The sequence below is a fragment of the Oncorhynchus gorbuscha genome, linkage group LG01, assembly GCF_021184085.1.
Source record: "Oncorhynchus gorbuscha isolate QuinsamMale2020 ecotype Even-year linkage group LG01, OgorEven_v1.0, whole genome shotgun sequence".
NCBI lineage: Eukaryota > Metazoa > Chordata > Actinopteri > Salmoniformes > Salmonidae > Oncorhynchus > Oncorhynchus gorbuscha.
This window is the reverse complement of record NC_060173.1, coordinates 13,133,051-13,156,235: the sequence shown is the minus strand read 5'-3', so window position 1 is coordinate 13,156,235 and position 23,185 is coordinate 13,133,051. Positions and strand designations below refer to the sequence as shown.

At 43.7% G+C, this 23,185-nt stretch overlaps 1 protein-coding gene across 1 annotated transcript in view; it reads left to right on the top strand.

Annotated features, from left to right (window-relative positions):
* Nucleotides 1-23,185, top strand: part of LOC124033248 (SH3 and multiple ankyrin repeat domains protein 2-like) — a 209,048-nt gene that overhangs the window by 95,991 nt on the left and 89,872 nt on the right. Inside the window, exons 11-12 of the mRNA XM_046345236.1 lie at nucleotides 1,445-1,605; nucleotides 5,163-5,270. Coding sequence (XP_046201192.1) covers nucleotides 1,445-1,605; nucleotides 5,163-5,270 — 269 coding nt within the window. The remainder of the gene's footprint in view (nucleotides 1-1,444; nucleotides 1,606-5,162; nucleotides 5,271-23,185) is intronic.

Sequence of the window (23,185 nt, the reverse complement as noted above, 5' to 3'; positions counted from 1 at the left end):
TGCATAAAAGGATATTACCGTGACTCAACAGTCACGTGGAATTTGACTTGCTGTCATGACCTAGTCACAGTCACACTGTGTACCTGGGCTGGGGGAGGAGGCTCAGCGCTCATCCCTGGGCCGATCACAGGAAGTGAACTCACCAGGTTGTCGCTGCGCTGCTGCTGTTGCCTTGGTTGTGTGAGAGATGTGTACAGTACACCATCGCCACCATCTCCATCTGAGTACCCCATGTCATCTGTGGAGCTTCAAAACGTGTTGTTATTGTCGGTATAAACCTTTTTCTAGTACACTTTGTTCCTCAGAGTGACATTGAAGGAATTTTAAGTCTAAGCACTTTAAGTCCACACATTATGCTTCTGTGACAGTCTTGCTGTGCAGGGCTCTTGTGCAAAATAGACAAGATCATCGTAAATTGGGGCCCTTAACCTCTCATTGTAGTGCAGAAGCCATTCTAATGATTCCATCTACGCCCTCTTCCCCTGTATCATGTCTCTCTATAAATCAGAGAGAGGTAAAGAGCTTGAGGATAATTAGTTTCCCTGTTGTTCTTGTTGTGTTGTAGAACAGATAATGAGAGAGTAGGTCTGGACCACAGCCAGAGCCGGGAATAAAGCCCCTGTGGAGGGACACACACCGTGTAGCTACTTCACACAACCATTGGACAGAGAGAGTTCACTGCTTTAATTAGCTAGAAGGAGCATGTGTGTTGTCCCAACAGAGGAGAGATTTGTCACTGCCTCAGGCTTCACTATAAAGGATTGTACCCTTATACCAGTGGACCCTCATAGTAATTGAACTGTACAAGCACTTTCCAATAACGTAATAAGTGATGGTGTTCTGGATTTACAAACATTTATGCAGTATTGGTATTTTTTTTTTAGTAAATATATATTTGTTCCTGTGTCACGGTTGTTACATATTTCACTTATCCCTGCTATTGGATGTCAGACCTTTGAGTGTGAAATGCAACATATAAACATTGTGTTGAAGATCAGCACAGGGTTGATAATTCTCATTATTATGGAAGTGTTCAGATATGACCTCATATTGTAGAGCGGCAGTTTTACAGCAGTCCAACAGAGGGGGCCATTGCACAGCCTTTCTTTCATCCTGTGTCAGTGGTGCATGCCTCTGCTACTGTGGTGTGTGGCTCACTGAGTACGGTACATACCCATCTGATAACCATACCATTTAGATGTTGTCTGAAAAGATGTTTGTTCCATATCTCTTCCCTGTTTGTCCTGAATATCCCCTCTAAACACACAGTACAATGTTTCGGGGAGTCACAGGCTGCAAAAGTCTGCCTTGTGTCAAAAGACTGTGCTCCTTCTAATGGACCAGTGTGTGTGACCACAGGAAGTCATCTGTATATTTTTGTGACTACAGACTAACCTTCATCTTACACCACTCTCTGTTCCTCTCCTCTCCTCTGTCCCTCCAGCCCACACAAGAGTCGGGAAGAGTTCACTGGTGGCACAGACCGCCAGGGGCCCCAGTGTAAGCTGTACAGTGCTGTGGCAGGGAAGCACTTTGTGGTGACTAAGTCCTACCAGCCACAGGCCGAAGGGGAGATCACCCTGTACCAGAACGACAGGGTCAAAGGTGAACATCCCGCCCACCGCTCTTTGTTTTTTTTCCCAGAGGGAAGCAGTGCTTGAATTGGGTCACATGTTCTGCTTAAGTACCCCTCTATATTTGCTCTGAAATATGAACATTGTTACTCATTGTGTATTTATTCCTCATGTTATTATCTCTCTATAATGTTTCTCTCTGCAATGTTGGGAAGGGCCCATATGTAAGCATTTCACTGTTAGTCTACACCTGTCAGAGTAAGACCCCAAAAATTGTCAAAGACTCCAGTCACCCAGGTCTCTCTGATACCGCACGGCAAGCGGTACCGGAGTGCCAAGTCTAGGTCCAAAAGGCTCCTTAACAGCTTCTATCCCCAAGCCATAAGACTGCTGAACAATTAATCAAATGGCCACCTGGATTATTTATGTCTTTTACACTGCTGCTACTCTCTGTTTATTATCTATGCATAATAACTTTACCCCTACCTACATGTACAAATGACCTCAAACTACCCCACACATTGACTCGGTACCCCCTGTAGCCTTGTTATTATTATTTTATTGTGTTACTCTTGTTTTATTTTTTACTTTAGTTATTTAGTAAATCTTTTTTTTAAACTCTTATTTCTTGAACTGCATTGTTGGTAAGTAAGCAGTTCACGGTAATGTCTACCTTTCTACCTGTTGTATTCGGCACATGTGACAAATACAATTTGATTTGAGTTGATCTTGCCATTTAAATGAGTACTAGAGCCTTTTTAATTCCACTCCAAGCTCTGGAGGGAAGATATATTAGAGGGAACAGTCTGTGTAGCCACTCAGAGGGATGTTGGAGGGAAGAGATATTAGAGGGAACAGTCTGTGTAGCCACTCAGAGGGATGTTGGAGGGAAGAGATATTAGAGGGAACAGTCTGTGTAGCCACTCAGAGGGATGTTGGAGGGAAGAGATATTAGAGGGAACAGTCTTTGTAGCCACTCAGAGGGATGTTGGAGGGAAGAGATATTAGAGGGAACAGTCTTTGTAGCCACTCAGAGGGATGTTGGAGGGAAGAGATATTAGAGGGAACAGTCTTTGTAGCCACTCAGAGGGATGTTGGAGGGAAGAGATATTAGAGGGAACAGTCTGTGTAGCCACTCAGAGGGATGTTGGAGGGAAGATATATTAGAGGGAACAGTCTTTGTAGCCACTCAGAGGGATGTTGGAGGGAAGAGATATTAGAGGGAACAGTCTTTGTAGCCACTCAGAGGGATGTTGGAGGGAAGATATATTAGAGGGAACAGTCTGTGTAGCCACTCAGAGGGATGTTGGAGGGAAGAGATATTAGAGGGAACAGTCTGTGTAGCCACTCAGAGGGATGTTGGAGGGAAGATATATTAGAGGGAACAGTCTGTGTAGCCACTCAGAGGGATGTTGGAGGGAAGAGATATTAGAGGGAACAGTCTGTGTAGCCACTCAGAGGGATGTTGGAGGGAAGAGATATTAGAGGGAACAGTCTTTGTAGCCACTCAGAGGAATGTTGGAGGGAAGAGATATTAGAGGGAACAGTCTGTGTAGCCACTCAGAGGGATGTTGGAGGGAAGAGATATTAGAGGGAACAGTCTTTGTAGCCACTCAGAGGGATGCTGGAGGGAAGAGATATTAGAGGGAACAGTCTGTGTAGCCACTCAGAGGGATGTTGGAGGGAAGAGATATTAGAGGGAACAGTCTTTGTAGCCACTCAGAGGGATGTTGGAGGGAAGAGATATTAGAGGGAACAGTCTGTGTAGCCACTCAGAGGGATGTTGGAGGGAAGAGATATTAGAGGGAACAGTCTGTGTAGCCACTCAGAGGGATGTTGGAGGGAAGAGATATTAGAGGGAACAGTCTTTGTAGCCACTCAGAGGGATGTTGGAGGGAAGAGATATTAGAGGGAACAGTCTGTGTAGCCACTCAGAGGGATGTTGGAGGGAAGAGATATTAGAGGGAACAGTCTTTGTAGCCACTCAGAGGGATGCTGGAGGGAAGAGATATTAGAGGGAACAGTCTGTGTAGCCACTCAGAGGGATGCTGGAGGGAAGAGATATTAGAGGGAACAGTCTTTGTAGCCACTCAGAGGGATCTTGGAGGGAAGAGATATTAGAGGGAACAGCTTTTGTAGCCACAGAGGGATGTTATTCAGAAGTGAAGCAGTCATCTGCTAGGACATTGCGTGTTTTCCTAATGGGTGAGCTGTAATAAGCAACATTTGTATTCAAACGACTGCAGTGCAGTTTATTTACTCTGGTTATTTCTATCTTGAGTAGTAGCTATATTTCTTAGGAAAAAGGCTATATATTTTACAGATGTGTTTTTCCTCAGTACTTTCAGTTTTAAAATTAAATTGGGCCTTTTCTAAGGTTACATAGTATTTACCTATCTAGCTCTTATGTTGTGTAAGCTGAAGTGGAGCTGAAGAGATCACAGTACTGGAGTGGAGCTGAAGAGACCACAGTACTGGAGTGGAGCTGAAGAGACCACAGTACTGGAGTGGAGCTGAAGAGACCACAGTACTGGAGTGGAGCTGAAGAGACCACAGTACTGGAGTGGAGCTGAAGAGATCACAGTACTGGAGTGGAGCTGAAGAGACCACAGTACTGGAGTGGAGCTGAAGAGATCACAGTACTGGAGTGGAGCTGAAGAGATCACAGTACTGGAGTGGAGCTGAAGAGATCACAGTACTGGAGTGGAGCTGAAGAGACCACAGTACTGGAGTGGAGCTGAAGAGATCACAGTACTGGAGTGGAGCTGAAGAGATCACAGTACTGGAGAGGAGCTGAAGAGACCACAGTACTGGAGTGGAGCTGAAGAGACCACAGACACTACTGGAGTGGAGCTGAAGAGACCACAGACACTACTGGAGTGGAGCTGAAGAGACCACAGGCATGGTACTGGAGTGGAGCTGAAGAGACCACAGACACGGTACTGGAATGGAGCTGAAGAGACCACAGACACTACTGGAGTGGAGCTGAAGAGACCACAGAAACTACTGAAGTGGAACTGAAGAGACCACAGACACGGTACTGGAGTGGAGCTGAAGTGGAGCTGGAGTGGAACTAGGGTCTTTTTAGGTCCATAATGATTTATACAGTCAGTCTGCATGGAAAAGTACAGGAGTAATTATTCCCTTACATACTACTGTCCCTCTTTGTCTTACACGGTCTATTTTTCTTCTCTCTCTCTCTCTCTCTCTCTCTCTCTCTCTCTCTCTCTCTCTCTCTCTCTCTCTCTCTCTCTCTCTCTCTCTCTCTCTCTCTCTCTCTCTCTCTCCTTCCCTCCTCCCCTCTCTCTCTCCTTCCCTCCTCCCCTCTCTCTCTCTTTCCCTCCTCCCCTCTCTCTTTCTCTCTCTCTCTCTCTCTCTCTCTCTCTCTCTCTCTCTCTCTCTCTCTCTCTCTCTCTCTCTCTCTCTCTCTCTCTCTCTCTCTCTCTCTCTCTCTCTCTCTCTCTCTCTCTCTCTCTCTCTCTCTCCCTCACATACTCTCTCTCCCCCCTCTGTCTCTCTCTCACCTCTGTCTCTCCCTCTCTCTCTCCTTCCCTCCTCCCCTCTCTCTCTCTCTCTCCCTCCTCTCAGTGCTCTCCATAGGTGAGGGTGGTTTCTGGGAGGGCAGTGCCAGGGGTAACGTGGGATGGTTCCCAGCAGAGTGTGTGGAGGAGACCCCTAACCAAGAGGAAAGACCATGTAAGTTCTGAGAGAGAGAGACAGAGAGAGAGAGAGAAACGTTGTTAGTCCCAATAATCACCTCACTGTTCAAAATCACTTCTAAATCTCCTTGGCCTTTGTCAAAATTGGCCTTTACATAAAACGTTAGAGCTTTGTATTCAAACACCAACCATTGGATAATACAGTTCCTGATTTTGATTCTTGTGAGAGAATCTTGTGCTCGGTCTCGGCCCTTGCTCTCTCATGCTCTGATAACCCTCTGAATATGAGAAGTCCCTTCTGGCCATGGCAGGCTGTTAAGGCAATTAACACTCAGCAGCAAGGACACAGTACCCAGCATACACACGCATCCTTCACAACACAGTGTATGCATTGATTCTATACATTCGGTTGGTAAAAGGTTAAGCCACAAGGTACATCCATGTAAAGATGTGTAACCTGACCTGTGTCACCCTTGGTTCACTAACCTCTCCTAGTATGGCATCCTGGTGGATTAGGATATGTAAAGTAGAGAGAGGGGCTGAAACCAGATACTTCACAGTTCTGCACTAGACTACAATGCATTGTATTGCACAAAGTGGCATGACTGACAGCTGTAGTACTGTAGTATTTATACAAAATGTCTGCTGCTGAACTGCTTTCTTCCTTTGTATTTAGAGGGAAAGTGTATGTGTGTGTGTGTGTGTGTGTGTGTGTGTGTGTGTGTGTGTGTGTGTGTGTGTGTGTGTGTGTGTGTGTGTGTGTGTGTGTGTGTGTGTGTGTGTGTGTGTGTGTGTGTGTGTGTGTGTGTGGGGGTGTGTGTGCGTGCGTGCGCGCGTGTGTGTGTGTGTGTGTGTGTGTGTGTGTGTGTGTGTGTGTGTGTGTGTGTGTGTGTGTGTGTGTGTGTACATAAAGTTATTTTGGTCCAAATAAATGCTTTCCACATCAGTACAGCCAGTGTTCAGTAGCTGTGTTCAGTAGCTGTGTTCAGTAGCAGTGTTCAGTAGCAGTGTTCGGTAGCTGTGTTCAGTAGCAGTGTTCAGTAGCAGTGTTCAGTAGCAGTGTTCAGTAGCTGTGTTCAGTAGCAGTGTTCAGTAGCAGTGTTCAATAGCTGTGTTCAGTAGCAGTGTTCAATAGCTGTGTTCAGTAGCAGTGTTCAGTAGCTGTGTTCAGTAGCTGTGTTCAGTAGCAGTGTTCAGTAGCTGTGTTCAGTATCAGTGTTCAGTATCAGTGTTCAGTATCAGTGTTCAGTAGCAGTGTTCAGTATCAGTGTTCAGTATCAGTGTTCAGTATCAGTGTTCAGTAGCAGTATCAGTGTTCAGTAGCTATGTTCAGTATCAGTGTTCAGTATCAGTGTTCAGTAGCAGTGTACAGTAGCAGTGTTCAGTAGCTGTGTTCAGTAGCAGTGTTCAGTATCAGTGTTCAGTATCAGTGTTCAGTATCAGTGTTCAGTAGCAGTGTTCAGTATCAGTGTTCAGTAGCAGTGTTCAGTAGCAGTGTTCAGTAGCAGTGTTCAGTATCAGTGTACAGTAACAGTGTTCAGTAGCAGTGTTCAGTAGCTGAATTCAGGCCAGAGGGGACGAGGGTATCTCTTGAGTTAAAAGCACACCACTTTGCATGTTCTGGCTGCACAGATGTAATGATGTAATTATAATAACCCAGCAATTGAAACACTTAATAACAAGTGGCAGGTGTATTATTTTTAAAGATATACTCTATGGCGCACTTATAAGCCAAAATTGAAGCAATTGATGTGATTCATTAATTGTATATCAGCCTCATTATCTATCTGAAAGGTCGTGCTTGTGTCATTCATAATGCTCCATGTAATCCTAACACACACTGGCATAGCACACACCCCCGCAGCCCCCGCAAAGGGGGCCCACGAGTTTTAAAATGTACATTTGGGGAATTATTTGTTTTGGGGAATTTTTTAAATGCTTGAAACATTATTAATTTACATGTCGACTCTATGCCTGGAAATGCCCTTGTCCAGAGCAAAGGATCCCCATTTTAAATGAATATACTTTGTCACTGATTGAGTCAATATTTTTTTTGTCAAGATTCTGACAAAATATTTGAATCACTGTTCTGCATGGATAATTAAACAATTGAAGTATTTTCTGTGCTAGACCGAAGGGGAAATATTTGCTTTATAAATCTTGTTTTATGATCTAAATCTAGAAAAACATGCCAAAATGCTAACACAATTAGCCTTGGAGCATTTAACAGGGCATTAAAACAAAAACAAGTTGGAGATTTGTATTACATATTTGAATAATCTAATGTTAGAATTAAATAATCAAGGCCTTTAAACACTTGTTGGACAATAATAATAAAAAAATGAAGTGTCTTTTATTGTGTCTGACGGAGTTCACATAAATCCGATAGGTTGCATTTTATGAAGATTTTTTATATTTTTACATGATGTGATAGCTGATATTTTGGTCTATCAAAATATATATTACACATTTGATCAGTATTAAGACAAATATTTGCAGAAAAAAAACTGAGAATTTCCTGTCTTTCAAGAATCTCTGAGCTCTAAAACAGAACATTTTCTCTCATACTCGTTGTAAAAAATGTATATATACTACCGTTCTAATGTTTGGGGTCACTTAGAAATTTCCCTGTTTTTGAAAAAAAAGCACATTTTTGTCCATTAAAATAACTTCAAATTGAGCAGAAATACAGTGTAGACATTGTTAATGTTGTAAATTACTATTGTAGCTGGAAACGGCTGATTTTTAAAGGAATATCTACATAGGTTTACAGAGGCCCATTATCAGCAACCACCACGCCTGTGTTCCAATGGCACGTTGTGTTAGCTAATCCAAGTTTATCATTTTAAAAGATTAATTGATCATTAGAAAACCCTTTTGCAATTACTGTATGTTAGCACAGCTGAAAACTATTGTCCTGGTTAAAGATGCATTAAAACTGTTCTTCTTTAGACTAGTTGAGTATCTGGAGCATCAGCATTTGTGGGTTCGATTACAGGCTCAAAATGGCCAGAAACAAAGCACATTCTTCTGAAACTCGTCAGTCTATTCTTGTTCTGAGAAATGAAGGCTATTCCATGCGAGAAATTGCCAAGAAACTCAAGGTCTCGTACAACGCCTTCAGAAAGTAAACACACCCCTTGACTTTTTCCACATTTTGTTGTGTTACAGCCTGAATTGCAATATATTTAATTGAGATGTTGTGTCACCCGCCTATACACTATACTGCATAATGTTAAAGTAGAATTATGTTTTTATGCATTTTTACAAATTAATAAAAAATTAGAAGCTGAAATGTCAAGTCAATAAGTAATCAACCACTTTGTTATGGCAAGCTTAAATAAGTTCAGGGGTAAATATTTGCTAAACAACTCACATAATAAGTTGCATCGACTCACTCTGTGTACAATAATAGTGTTTAATATGATTTATGAACAACTCCCTCATCTCTGTACCACACATATACAACTATCTATACAATAAGTTCCCTCGGTCAAGCAGTGAATTTCAAACACAGATTCAACCACAAAGACCAGGGAGGTTTTTCCAATGCCTCGCAAAGAAGGGCACCTATTGGTAGATGGGTAAAATATTAAAAAGCAGACATTGAATATTCCTTTGAGCATGTTGAAGTTATTAATTACACTTTGGATGGTGTATCAATACACCCAGTCACGACAAAGATACAGGCGCCCTGCCTAATTTAGTTCCCGGAGAGTAAGGAAACTGCTCAGTGATTTCATCACGAGGCCAATGGTGAATTTAAAACAGTTACAGAGTTTAATGGCTATGATAGGAGAAAACTGAGGATCAACAACATTGCAGTTACTCCACAATACAAACCTACATGACAGAGTGAAAAGAAGAAAGCCTGTACAGAAGAAAAATATTGCAAAACATGCATCCTGTTTGCAATAAGGCACTAAAGTAAAACTGCAAATAATGTGGCAAAGAAATTAACTTTATGACCTGAATACAAAGTGTTATATTTGGGGTAAATCCCACATAATCCACTGTGTACCAGTCTTCATATTTTCAAGCATGGTGGTAGCTGCATCATGTTATGGGTATGCTTGTAATCTGCAAGGAGTAGGGGGGGGTTAGAATTAAAATAGATGGAATAGAGCTTAGAATAGCTAAAATCTTAGAGGACACCCGGTTCCAACAGACAATGTGAGACAAATTCACCTTTCAGCAGGACATTAACCTAAAACACAAGGCCAAATATACACCAGAGTTGCTTACCAAGATGACATTAGTGGCCTAATGACTATTTTCACTTAAATTAGCTTGAAAATCTATGGCAACACTTGAAAATGGCTGTGTAGCAACAATCAACAACAACTTTACAGACCATGAAGAATTGTTTTAATAATAATTATGGGTTATTGGTGTGTAGATGGGTGAGAAAAATATATATTTAATCAATTTTGAATTCAGGCTGTAACACAATAAAATGTGGAATAAGTCAACAGGTACAGTTTGAATACATTCTGAATGCACTGTTTGTCATTTTGGGGGGAGGTTGCTCAGACCTTGCATTCAAGTACATTAGAGAGTGTTTTTATGGAAAATAAAAAGTAAAATTTGAAAAAATAAATCAACGTTATCGCTGTCACCATCACAATGTTATTAGCCACCTTCTGACAAATAATAGCACAACACATGAGATTTGATTCTGGGTGCCAAGATTACAATGTTATTGGTAGTTTTTTAACTGTATCATATGCAGGATGGTGGTGGATAGAAATGAATGCAGGATGTTTTAAACAAGCAGGCAGTCTCGAGAAGTGATGGCAAGCCATCTGTGATTGGCCGGGAGTGTTGTGTGTGTGTGGCAGTACACTATGAGTCATGATGACGACAGTATAATGTAGGTCCGCTTGTTACTCCTCTCTGATAGAACATAAATATGCCATTGGATGTTCCAGACACTTGTCTGTGTGTGTGTTCCAATGTGTGTGTTCCAACGTGTGTTCCAATGTGTGTGTTCCAATGTGTGTGTTCCAATGTGTGTGTTCCAACGTGTGTGTTCCAATGTGTGTGTTCCAACGTGTGTTCCAATGTGTGTGTTCCAATGTGTGTGTTCCAATGTGTGTGTTCCAACGTGTGTGTTCCAATGTGTGTGTTCCAACGTGTGTGTTTCAACGTGTGTTCCAATGTGTGTGTTCCAATGTGTGTGTTCCAATGTGTGTGTTCCAATGTGTTTGTTCCAATGTGTGTGTTCCAACGTGTGTGTTCCAATGTGTGTGTTCCAATGTGTTTGTTCCAATGTGTGTGTTCCAACGTGTGTTCCAATGTGTGTGTTCCAACGTGTGTTCCAACGTGTGTTCCAATGTGTTTGTTCCAATGTGTGTGTTCCAATGTGTGTGTTCCAACGTGTGTGTTCCAACGTGTGTTCCAACGTGTGTGTTCCAACGTGTGTTCCAATGTGTGTGTTCCAACGTGTGTTCCAATGTGTGTGTTCCAATGTGTGTGTTCCAACGTGTGTTCCAATGTGTGTGTTCCAATGTGTGTGTTCCAATGTGTGTGTTCCAACGTGTGTTCCAATGTGTGTGTTCCAATGTGTGTGTTCCAATGTGTGTGTTCCAACGTGTGTGTTCCAATGTGTGTGTTCCAACGTGTGTTCCAATGTGTGTGTTCCAATGTGTGTGTTCCAATGTGTGTGTTCCAACGTGTGTGTTCCAATGTGTGTGTTCCAACGTGTGTGTTTCAACGTGTGTTCCAATGTGTGTGTTCCAATGTGTGTGTTCCAATGTGTGTGTTCCAATGTGTTTGTTCCAATGTGTGTGTTCCAACGTGTGTGTTCCAATGTGTGTGTTCCAATGTGTTTGTTCCAATGTGTGTGTTCCAACGTGTGTTCCAATGTGTGTGTTCCAACGTGTGTTCCAACGTGTGTGTTCCAACGTGTGTTCCAACGTGTGTGTTCCAACGTGTGTTCCAATGTGTGTGTTCCAACGTGTGTTCCAATGTGTGTGTTCCAATGTGTGTGTTCCAACGTGTGTTCCAATGTGTGTGTTCCAATGTGTGTGTTCCAATGTGTGTGTTCCAATGTGTGTGTTCCAATGTGTGTGTTCCAATGTGTGTGTTCCAACGTGTGTTCCAATATGTGTGTTCCAACGTGTGTTCCAACGTGTGTTCCAATATGTGTGTTCCAACGTGTGTGTTCCAATGTGTGTGTTCCAACGTGTGTTCCAATGTGTGTGTTCCAATGTGTGTGTTCCAACGTGTGTTCCAACGTGTGTTCCAATGTGTGTGTTCCAACGTGTGTTCCAATATGTGTGTTCCAACGTGTGTTCCAATGTGTGTGTTCCAATGTGTGTGTTCCAATGTGTGTGTTCCAATGTGTGTGTTCCAACGTGTGTTCCAATGTGTGTGTTCCAATGTGTGTGTTCCAACGTGTGTTCCAATGTGTGTGTTCCAACGTGTGTGTTCCAATGTGTGTGTTCCAATGTGTGTGTTCCAATGTGTGTGTTCCAATGTGTGTGTTCCAACGTGTGTTCCAATATGTGTGTTCCAACGTGTGTTCCAACGTGTGTTCCAATATGTGTGTTCCAACGTGTGTGTTCCAATGTGTGTGTTCCAACGTGTGTGTTCCAATGTGTGTGTTCCAACGTGTGTTCCAATGTGTGTGTTCCAATGTGTGTGTTCCAATGTGTGTGTTCCAACGTGTGTTCCAACGTGTGTTCCAATGTGTGTGTTCCAACGTGTGTTCCAATATGTGTGTTCCAACGTGTGTTCCAATGTGTGTGTTCCAATGTGTGTGTTCCAATGTGTGTGTTCCAATGTGTGTGTTCCAATGTGTGTGTTCCAACGTGTGTTCCAATGTGTGTGTTCCAATGTGTGTGTTCCAACGTGTGTTCCAATGTGTGTGTTCCAACGTGTGTGTTCCAATGTGTGTGTTCCAATGTGTGTGTTCCAATGTGTGTGTTCCAATGTGTGTGTTCCAATGTGTGTGTTCCAATGTGTGTGTTCCAACGTGTGTTCCAATGTGTGTGTTCCAACGTGTGTTCCAATGTGTGTGTTCCAACGTGTGTTCCAATGTGTGTGTTCCAACGTGTGTTCCAATGTGTGTGTTCCAATGTGTGTTCCAATGTGTGTGTTCCAACGTGTGTTCCAATGTGTGTGTTCCAATGTGTGTTCCAATGTGTGTGTTCCAACGTGTGTTCCAATGTGTGTGTTCCAACGTGTGTTCCAATGTGTGTGTTCCAATGTGTGTGTTCCAACGTGTGTTCCAATGTGTGTGTTCCAACGTGTGTTCCAATGTGTGTGTTCCAATGTGTGTGTTCCAACGTGTGTTCCAATGTGTGTGTTCCAACGTGTGTTCCAATGTGTGTTCCAACGTGTGTGTTCCAATGTGTGTTCCAATGTGTGTGTTCCAACGTGTGTTCCAATGTGTGTTCCAATGTGTGTGTTCCAACGTGTGTTCCAATGTGTGTGTTCCAACGTGTGTTCCAATGTGTGTTCCAATGTGTGTGTTCCAACGTGTGTTCCAATGTGTGTGTTCCAACGTGTGTTCCAATGTGTGTGTTCCAACGTGTGTTCCAATGTGTGTTCCAACGTGTGTGTTCCAACGTGTGTTCCAATGTGTGTGTTCCAATGTGTGTTCCAATGTGTGTGTTCCAACGTGTGTGTTCCAATGTGTGTGTTCCAATGTGTGTTCCAATGTGTGTGTTCCAATGTGTGTTCCAATGTGTGTGTTCCAACGTGTGTTCCAATGTGTGTGTTCCAACGTGTGTTCCAATGTGTGTTCCAACGTGTGTGTTCCAACGTGTGTTCCAATGTGTGTGTTCCAATGTGTGTTCCAATGTGTGTGTTCCAACGTGTGTTCCAATGTGTGTGTTCCAATGTGTGTTCCAATGTGTGTGTTCCAACGTGTGTTCCAATGTGTGTGTTCCAACGTGTGTTCCAATGTGTGTGTTCCAATGTGTGTGTTCCAATGTGTGTGTTCCAACGTGTGTGTTCCAATGTGTGTGTTCCAACGTGTGTGTTCCAATGTGTGTGTTCCAACGTGTGTGTTCCAATGTGTGTGTTCCAATGTGTTTGTTCCAATGTGTGTGTTCCAACGTGTGTGTTCCAATGTGTGTGTTCCAATGTGTTTGTTCCAATGTGTGTGTTCCAACGTGTGTTCCAACGTGTGTTCCAATGTGTTTGTTCCAATGTGTGTGTTCCAATGTGTGTGTTCCAATGTGTGTGTTCCAACGTGTGTTCCAACGTGTGTGTTCCAACGTGTGTTCCAACGTGTGTGTTCCAACGTGTGTTCCAATGTGTGTGTTCCAACGTGTGTTCCAATGTGTGTGTTCCAATGTGTGTGTTCCAACGTGTGTTCCAACGTGTGTGTTCCAATGTGTGTGTTCCAATGTGTGTGTTCCAATGTGTGTGTTCCAACGTGTGTTCCAATATGTGTGTTCCAACGTGTGTTCCAACGTGTGTTCCAATATGTGTGTTCCAACGTGTGTGTTCCAATGTGTGTGTTCCAACGTGTGTGTTCCAATGTGTGTGTTCCAACGTGTGTTCCAATGTGTGTGTTCCAATGTGTGTGTTCCAATGTGTGTGTTCCAACGTGTGTTCCAACGTGTGTTCCAATGTGTGTGTTCCAACGTGTGTTCCAATATGTGTGTTCCAACGTGTGTTCCAATGTGTGTGTTCCAATGTGTGTGTTCCAATGTGTGTGTTCCAATGTGTGTGTTCCAATGTGTGTGTTCCAACGTGTGTTCCAATGTGTGTGTTCCAATGTGTGTGTTCCAACGTGTGTTCCAATGTGTGTGTTCCAACGTGTGTGTTCCAATGTGTGTGTTCCAATGTGTGTGTTCCAATATGTGTGTTCCAATGTGTGTGTTCCAATGTGTGTGTTCCAATGTGTGTGTTCCAATGTGTGTGTTCCAATGTGTGTGTTCCAATGTGTGTGTTCCAACGTGTGTTCCAATATGTGTGTTCCAACGTGTGTTCCAACGTGTGTTCCAATATGTGTGTTCCAACGTGTGTGTTCCAATGTGTGTGTTCCAACGTGTGTGTTCCAATGTGTGTGTTCCAACGTGTGTTCCAATGTGTGTGTTCCAATGTGTGTGTTCCAATGTGTGTGTTCCAACGTGTGTTCCAACGTGTGTTCCAATGTGTGTGTTCCAACGTGTGTTCCAATATGTGTGTTCCAACGTGTGTTCCAATGTGTGTGTTCCAATGTGTGTGTTCCAATGTGTGTGTTCCAATGTGTGTGTTCCAATGTGTGTGTTCCAACGTGTGTTCCAATGTGTGTGTTCCAATGTGTGTGTTCCAACGTGTGTTCCAATGTGTGTGTTCCAACGTGTGTGTTCCAATGTGTGTGTTCCAATGTGTGTGTTCCAATGTGTGTGTTCCAATGTGTGTGTTCCAATGTGTGTGTTCCAACGTGTGTTCCAATGTGTGTGTTCCAACGTGTGTTCCAATGTGTGTGTTCCAACGTGTGTTCCAATGTGTGTGTTCCAACGTGTGTTCCAATGTGTGTGTTCCAATGTGTGTTCCAATGTGTGTGTTCCAACGTGTGTTCCAATGTGTGTGTTCCAATGTGTGTTCCAATGTGTGTGTTCCAACGTGTGTTCCAATGTGTGTGTTCCAACGTGTGTGTTCCAATGTGTGTGTTCCAATGTGTGTGTTCCAATGTGTGTGTTCCAATGTGTGTGTTCCAATGTGTGTGTTCCAACGTGTGTTCCAATGTGTTTGTTCCAATGTGTGTGTTCCAATGTGTGTGTTCCAATGTGTGTGTTCCAACGTGTGTTCCAACGTGTGTGTTCCAACGTGTGTTCCAACGTGTGTGTTCCAACGTGTGTTCCAATGTGTGTGTTCCAACGTGTGTTCCAATGTGTGTGTTCCAATGTGTGTGTTCCAACGTGTGTTCCAATGTGTGTGTTCCAATGTGTGTGTTCCAATGTGTGTGTTCCAATGTGTGTGTTCCAATGTGTGTGTTCCAATGTGTGTGTTCCAACGTGTGTTCCAATATGTGTGTTCCAACGTGTGTTCCAACGTGTGTTCCAATATGTGTGTTCCAACGTGTGTGTTCCAATGTGTGTGTTCCAACGTGTGTTCCAATGTGTGTGTTCCAATGTGTGTGTTCCAACGTGTGTTCCAACGTGTGTTCCAATGTGTGTGTTCCAACGTGTGTTCCAATATGTGTGTTCCAACGTGTGTTCCAATGTGTGTGTTCCAATGTGTGTGTTCCAATGTGTGTGTTCCAATGTGTGTGTTCCAATGTGTGTGTTCCAACGTGTGTTCCAATGTGTGTGTTCCAATGTGTGTGTTCCAACGTGTGTTCCAATGTGTGTGTTCCAACGTGTGTGTTCCAATGTGTGTGTTCCAATGTGTGTGTTCCAATGTGTGTGTTCCAATGTGTGTGTTCCAACGTGTGTTCCAATATGTGTGTTCCAACGTGTGTTCCAACGTGTGTTCCAATATGTGTGTTCCAACGTGTGTGTTCCAATGTGTGTGTTCCACGTGTGTGTTCCAATGTGTGTGTTCCAATGTGTGTGTTCCAACGTGTGTTCCAATGTGTGTGTTCCAATGTGTGTGTTCCAATGTGTGTGTTCCAACGTGTGTTCCAACGTGTGTTCCAATGTGTGTGTTCCAACGTGTGTTCCAATATGTGTGTTCCAACGTGTGTTCCAATGTGTGTGTTCCAATGTGTGTGTTCCAATGTGTGTGTTCCAATGTGTGTGTTCCAATGTGTGTGTTGTGTGTGTTCCAACGTGTGTTCCAATGTGTGTGTTCCAATGTGTGTGTTCCAACGTGTGTTCCAATGTGTGTGTTCCAACGTGTGTGTTCCAATGTGTGTGTTCCAATGTGTGTGTTCCAATGTGTGTGTTCCAATGTGTGTGTTCCAATGTGTGTGTTCCAATGTGTGTGTTCCAATGTGTGTGTTCCAACGTGTGTTCCAATGTGTGTGTTCCAACGTGTGTTCCAATGTGTGTGTTCCAACGTGTGTTCCAATGTGTGTGTTCCAACGTGTGTTCCAATGTGTGTGTTCCAATGTGTGTTCCAATGTGTGTGTTCCAACGTGTGTTCCAATGTGTGTGTTCCAATGTGTGTTCCAATGTGTGTGTTCCAACGTGTGTTCCAATGTGTGTGTTCCAACGTGTGTTCCAATGTGTGTGTTCCAATGTGTGTGTTCCAACGTGTGTTCCAATGTGTGTGTTCCAACGTGTGTTCCAATGTGTGTGTTCCAATGTGTGTGTTCCAACGTGTGTTCCAATGTGTGTGTTCCAACGTGTGTTCCAATGTGTGTTCCAACGTGTGTGTTCCAATGTGTGTTCCAATGTGTGTGTTCCAACGTGTGTTCCAATGTGTGTTCCAATGTGTGTGTTCCAACGTGTGTTCCAATGTGTGTGTTCCAACGTGTGTTCCAATGTGTGTTCCAATGTGTGTGTTCCAACGTGTGTTCCAATGTGTGTGTTCCAACGTGTGTTCCAATGTGTGTGTTCCAACGTGTGTTCCAATGTGTGTTCCAACGTGTGTGTTCCAACGTGTGTTCCAATGTGTGTGTTCCAATGTGTGTTCCAATGTGTGTGTTCCAACGTGTGTGTTCCAATGTGTGTGTTCCAATGTGTGTTCCAATGTGTGTGTTCCAATGTGTGTTCCAATGTGTGTGTTCCAACGTGTGTTCCAATGTGTGTGTTCCAACGTGTGTTCCAATGTGTGTTCCAACGTGTGTGTTCCAACGTGTGTTCCAATGTGTGTGTTCCAATGTGTGTTCCAATGTGTGTGTTCCAACGTGTGTTCCAATGTGTGTGTTCCAATGTGTGTTCCAATGTGTGTGTTCCAACGTGTGTTCCAATGTGTGTGTTCCAACGTGTGTTCCAATGTGTGTGTTCCAATGTGTGTGTTCCAATGTGTGTGTTCCAACGTGTGTGTTCCAATGTGTGTGTTCCAACGTGTGTGTTCCAATGTGTGTGTTCCAACGTGTGTGTTCCAATGTGTGTGTTCCAATGTGTTTGTTCCAATGTGTGTGTTCCAACGTGTGTGTTCCAATGTGTGTGTTCCAATGTGTTTGTTCCAATGTGTGTGTTCCAACGTGTGTTCCAACGTGTGTTCCAATGTGTTTGTTCCAATGTGTGTGTTCCAATGTGTGTGTTCCAATGTGTGTGTTCCAACGTGTGTTCCAACGTGTGTGTTCCAACGTGTGTTCCAACGTGTGTGTTCCAACGTGTGTTCCAATGTGTGTGTTCCAACGTGTGTTCCAATGTGTGTGTTCCAATGTGTGTGTTCCAACGTGTGTTCCAACGTGTGTGTTCCAATGTGTGTGTTCCAATGTGTGTGTTCCAATGTGTGTGTTCCAACGTGTGTTCCAATATGTGTGTTCCAACGTGTGTTCCAACGTGTGTTCCAATATGTGTGTTCCAACGTGTGTGTTCCAATGTGTGTGTTCCAACGTGTGTGTTCCAATGTGTGTGTTCCAACGTGTGTTCCAATGTGTGTTCCAATGTGTGTGTTCCAATGTGTGTGTTCCAACGTGTGTTCCAACGTGTGTTCCAATGTGTGTGTTCCAACGTGTGTTCCAATATGTGTGTTCCAACGTGTGTTCCAATGTGTGTGTTCCAATGTGTGTGTTCCAATGTGTGTGTTCCAATGTGTGTGTTCCAATGTGTGTGTTCCAACGTGTGTTCCAATGTGTGTGTTCCATGTGTGTGTTCCAACGTGTGTTGTGTTCCAACGTGTGTTCCAATGTGTGTGTTCCAATGTGTGTGTTCCAATGTGTGTGTTCCAATGTGTGTGTTCCAATGTGTGTGTTCCAATGTGTGTTCCAATGTGTGTGTTCCAATGTGTGTGTTCCAATGTGTGTGTTCCAATGTGTGTGTTCCAATGTGTGTGTTCCAACGTGTGTTCCAATATGTGTGTTCCAACGTGTGTTCCAACGTGTGTTCCAATATGTGTGTTCCAACGTGTGTGTTCCAATGTGTGTGTTCCAACGTGTGTGTTCCAATGTGTGTGTGTGTTCCAATGTGTGTGTTCCAATGTGTGTGTTCCAATGTGTGTGTTCCAACGTGTGTTCCAACGTGTGTTCCAATGTGTGTGTTCCAACGTGTGTTCCAATATGTGTGTTCCAACGTGTGTTCCAATGTGTGTGTTCCAATGTGTGTGTTCCAATGTGTGTGTTCCAATGTGTGTGTTCCAATGTGTGTGTTCCAACGTGTGTTCCAATGTGTGTGTTCCAATGTGTGTGTTCCAACGTGTGTTCCAATGTGTGTGTTCCAACGTGTGTGTTCCAATGTGTGTGTTCCAATGTGTGTGTTCCAATGTGTGTGTTCCAATGTGTGTGTTCCAACGTGTGTGTTCCAATGTGTGTCCAATGTGTTGTGTTCCAACGTGTGTTCCAATGTGTGTGTTCCAACGTGTGTTCCAATGTGTGTGTTCCAACGTGTGTTCCAATGTGTGTGTTCCAATGTGTGTTCCAATGTGTGTGTTCCAACGTGTGTTCCAATGTGTGTGTTCCAATGTGTGTTCCAATGTGTGTGTGTGTGTTCCAACGTGTGTTCCAATGTGTGTTCCAATGTGTGTGTGTTCCAATGTGTGTGTTCCATGTGTGTGTGTGTTCCAATGTGTGTGTTCCAATGTGTGTGTTCCAATGTGTGTGTTCCAATGTGTGTGTGTGTGTTCCAATGTGTGTGTTCCAACGTGTGTTCCAATGTGTGTGTTCCAACGTGTGTTCCAATGTGTGTGTTCCAATGTGTGTTCCAATGTGTGTTCCAATGTGTGTGTTTCCAATGTGTGTTCCAATGTGTGTGTTCCAATGTGTGTTCCAATGTGTGTGTTCCAACGTGTGTTCCATGTGTGTGTGTGTTCCAATGTGTGTGTTCCAATGTGTGTGTTCCAATGTGTGTGTTCCAACGTGTGTTCCAATGTGTGTGTTGTGTGTTCCAATGTGTGTGTTCCAACGTGTGTTCCAATGTGTGTGTTCCAACGTGTGTTCCAATGTGTGTTCCAACGTGTGTGTTCCAATGTGTGTTCCAATGTGTGTGTTCCAACGTGTGTTCCAATGTGTGTGTGTGTGTTCCAATGTGTGTGTTCCAATGTGTGTGTTCCAATGTGTGTGTTCCAATGTGTGTTCCAATGTGTGTTGTGTGTTCCAACGTGTGTTCCAATGTGTGTGTTCCAATGTGTGTGTTCCAATGTGTGTGTTCCAACGTGTGTTCCAATGTGTGTTCCAACGTGTGTGTTCCAACGTGTGTTCCAATGTGTGTGTTCCAATGTGTGTTCCAATGTGTGTTCCAATGTGTGTGTTCCAACGTGTGTGTTCCAATGTGTGTGTTCCAATGTGTGTTCCAATGTGTGTGTTCCAATGTGTGTTCCAATGTGTGTGTTCCAACGTGTGTTCCAATGTGTGTGTTCCAACGTGTGTTCCAATGTGTGTTCCAACGTGTGTGTTCCAACGTGTGTTCCAATGTGTGTGTTCCAATGTGTGTGTTCCAATGTGTGTGTTCCAATGTGTGTGTTCCAATGTGTGTGTTCCAATGTGTGTTCCAATGTGTGTGTTCCAACGTGTGTTCCAATGTGTTCCAATGTGTGTTCCAACGTGTGTTCCAATGTGTGTGTTCCAATGTGTGTGTTCCAATGTGTGTGTTCCAATGTGTGTGTTCCGTGTGTGTTCCAATGTGTGTGTTCCAATGTGTGTTGTGTGTTCCAATGTGTGTGTTCCAACGTGTGTGTTCCAATGTGTGTGTTCCAATGTGTTTGTTCCAATGTGTGTGTTCCAACGTGTGTGTTCCAATGTGTGTGTTCCAATGTGTTTGTTCCAATGTGTGTGTTCCAACGTGTGTTCCAATGTGTGTGTTCCAACGTGTGTTCCAACGTGTGTTCCAATGTGTGTGTTCCAATGTGTGTGTTCCAATGTGTGTGTTCCAACGTGTGTTCCAACGTGTGTGTTCCAACGTGTGTTCCAACGTGTGTGTTCCAACGTGTGTTCCAATGTGTGTGTTCCAATGTGTGTTGTGTGTTCCAACGTGTGTGTTCCAATGTGTGTGTTCCAATGTGTGTGTTCCAATGTGTGTGTTCCAATGTGTGTGTTCCAATGTGTGTGTTCCAACGTGTGTTCCAATATGTGTGTTCCAACGTGTGTTCCAACGTGTGTTCCAATATGTGTGTTCCAACGTGTGTGTTCCAATGTGTGTGTTCCAACGTGTGTGTTCCAATGTGTGTGTTCCAACGTGTGTTCCAATGTGTGTGTTCCAATGTGTGTGTTCCAATGTGTGTGTTCCAACGTGTGTTCCAACGTGTGTTCCAATGTGTGTGTTCCAACGTGTGTTCCAATATGTGTGTTCCAACGTGTGTTCCAATGTGTGTGTTCCAATGTGTGTGTTCCAATGTGTGTGTTCCAATGTGTGTGTTCCAAATGTGTGTGTTCCAATGTGTGTGTTCCAATGTTCCAATGTGTGTTCCAACGTGTGTTCCAATGTGTGTGTTGTGTGTTCCAATGTGTGTGTTGTGTGTTCCAATGTGTGTGTTCCAATGTGTGTTCCAATGTGTGTGTTCCAATGTGTGTGTTCCAATGTGTGTGTTCCAACAATGTGTGTGTTCCAATGTGTGTGTTCCAACGTGTGTTCCAAATGTGTGTTCCAACGTGTGTGTTCCAATGTGTGTGTTCCAACGTGTGTGTTCCAATGTGTGTGTTCCAACGTGTGTTCCAATGTGTGTGTTCCAACGTGTGTTCCAATGTGTGTGTTCCATGTGTGTGTTGTGTGTGTTCCAACGTGTGTTCCAACGTGTGTTCCAATTGTGTGTTCCAATATGTGTGTTCCAACGTGTGTTCCAATGTGTGTGTTCCAATGTGTGTGTTCCAATGTGTGTGTTCCAATGTGTGTGTTGTGTGTTCCAATGTGTGTGTGTGTGTTCCAATGTGTGTGTTCCAATGTGTGTGTTCCAATGTGTGTGTTCCAATGTGTGTGTTCCAATGTGTGTGTTCCAATGTGTGTGTTCCAATGTGTGTGTTCCAATGTGTGTGTTCCAATGTGTGTGTTCCAATGTTCCAATGTGTGTTCCAATGTGTGTGTTCCAATGTGTGTGTTCCAACGTGTGTTCCAATGTGTGTGTTCCAACGTGTGTTCCAATGTGTGTGTTCCAACGTGTGTTCCAATGTGTGTGTTCCAACGTGTGTGTGTTCCAACGTGTGTTCCAATGTGTGTGTTCCAATGTGTGTTCCAATGTGTGTGTTCCAACGTGTGTTCCAATGTGTGTGTTCCAATGTGTGTTCCAATGTGTGTGTTCCAACGTGTGTTCCAATGTGTGTGTTCCAACGTGTGTTCCAATGTGTGTGTTCCAATGTGTGTGTTCCAACGTGTGTTCCAATGTGTGTGTTCCAACGTGTGTTCCAATGTGTGTGTTCCAATGTGTGTGTTCCAACGTGTGTTCCAATGTGTGTGTTCCAACGTGTGTTCCAATGTGTGTTCCAACGTGTGTGTTCCAATGTGTGTTCCAATGTGTGTGTTCCAACGTGTGTTCCAATGTGTGTTCCAATGTGTGTGTTCCAATGTGTGTGTTCCAATGTGTGTGTTCCAACGTGTGTTCCAATGTGTGTTCCAATGTGTGTGTTCCAACGTGTGTTCCAATGTGTGTGTTCCAACGTGTGTTCCAATGTGTGTGTTCCAATGTGTGTGTGTGTTCCAATGTGTGTTCCAACGTGTGTGTTCCAACGTGTGTTCCAATGTGTGTGTTCCAATGTGTGTTCCAATGTGTGTGTTCCAACGTGTGTGTTCCAATGTGTGTGTTCCAATGTGTGTGTTCCAACGTGTGTGTTCCAATGTGTGTTCCAATGTGTGTGTTCCAATGTGTGTGTTCCAATGTGTGTGTTCCAATGTGTGTTCCAACGTGTGTTCCAACAATGTGTGTGTGTTCCAACGTGTGTGTTCCAATGTGTGTGTTCCAATGTGTGTTCCAATGTGTGTGTTCCAACGTGTGTGTTCCAACGTGTGTTCCAATGTGTGTGTTCCAATGTGTGTTCCAACGTGTGTGTTCCAATGTGTGTTCCAATGTGTGTTCCAATGTGTGTGTTCCAATGTGTGTGTGTGTGTTCCAATGTGTGTGTTCCAATGTGTGTGTTCCAACGTGTGTTGTGTGTGTTCCAATGTGTGTGTTCCAACGTGTGTTCCAATGTGTGTGTTCCAACGTGTGTTCCAATGTGTGTGTTCCAACGTGTGTTCCAACGTGTGTGTTCCAACGTGTGTGTTCCAATGTGTGTGTTCCAATGTGTGTGTTCCAACGTGTGTTCCAATGTGTGTTCCAATGTGTGTGTTCCAATGTGTGTGTTCCAACGTGTGTTCCAATGTGTGTTCCAATGTGTGTGTTCCAACGTGTGTTCCAATGTGTGTGTTCCAACGTGTGTTCCAATGTGTGTGTGTGTTCCAACGTGTGTTCCAATGTGTGTTCCAACGTGTGTGTTCCAACGTGTGTTCCAATGTGTGTGTTCCAATGTGTGTTCCAATGTGTGTGTTCCAACGTGTGTGTTCCAATGTGTGTGTTCCAATGTGTGTTCCAATGTGTGTGTTCCAATGTGTGTTCCAATGTGTGTTCCAACGTGTGTTCCACGTGTGTGTGTGTTCCAACGTGTGTTCCAATGTGTGTTCCAACAACGTGTGTTCCAATGTGTGTTCCAACGTGTGTTCCAATGTGTGTGTTCCAATGTGTGTTCCAATGTGTGTGTTCCAACGTGTGTGTTCCAACGTGTGTTCCAATGTGTGTTCCAACGTGTGTGTTCCAACGTGTGTGTTCCAATGTGTGTTCCAACGTGTGTTCCAATGTGTGTGTTCCAATGTGTGTGTTCCAATGTGTGTTCCAACGTGTGTTCCAACGTGTGTTCCAATGTGTGTGTTCCAACGTGTGTTCCAATGTGTGTGTTCCAACGTGTGTTCCAACGTGTGTTCCAATGTGTGTGTTCCAACGTGTGTTCCCGTGTGTTCCAATGTGTGTGTTCCAACGTGTGTTCCAATGTGTGTGTTC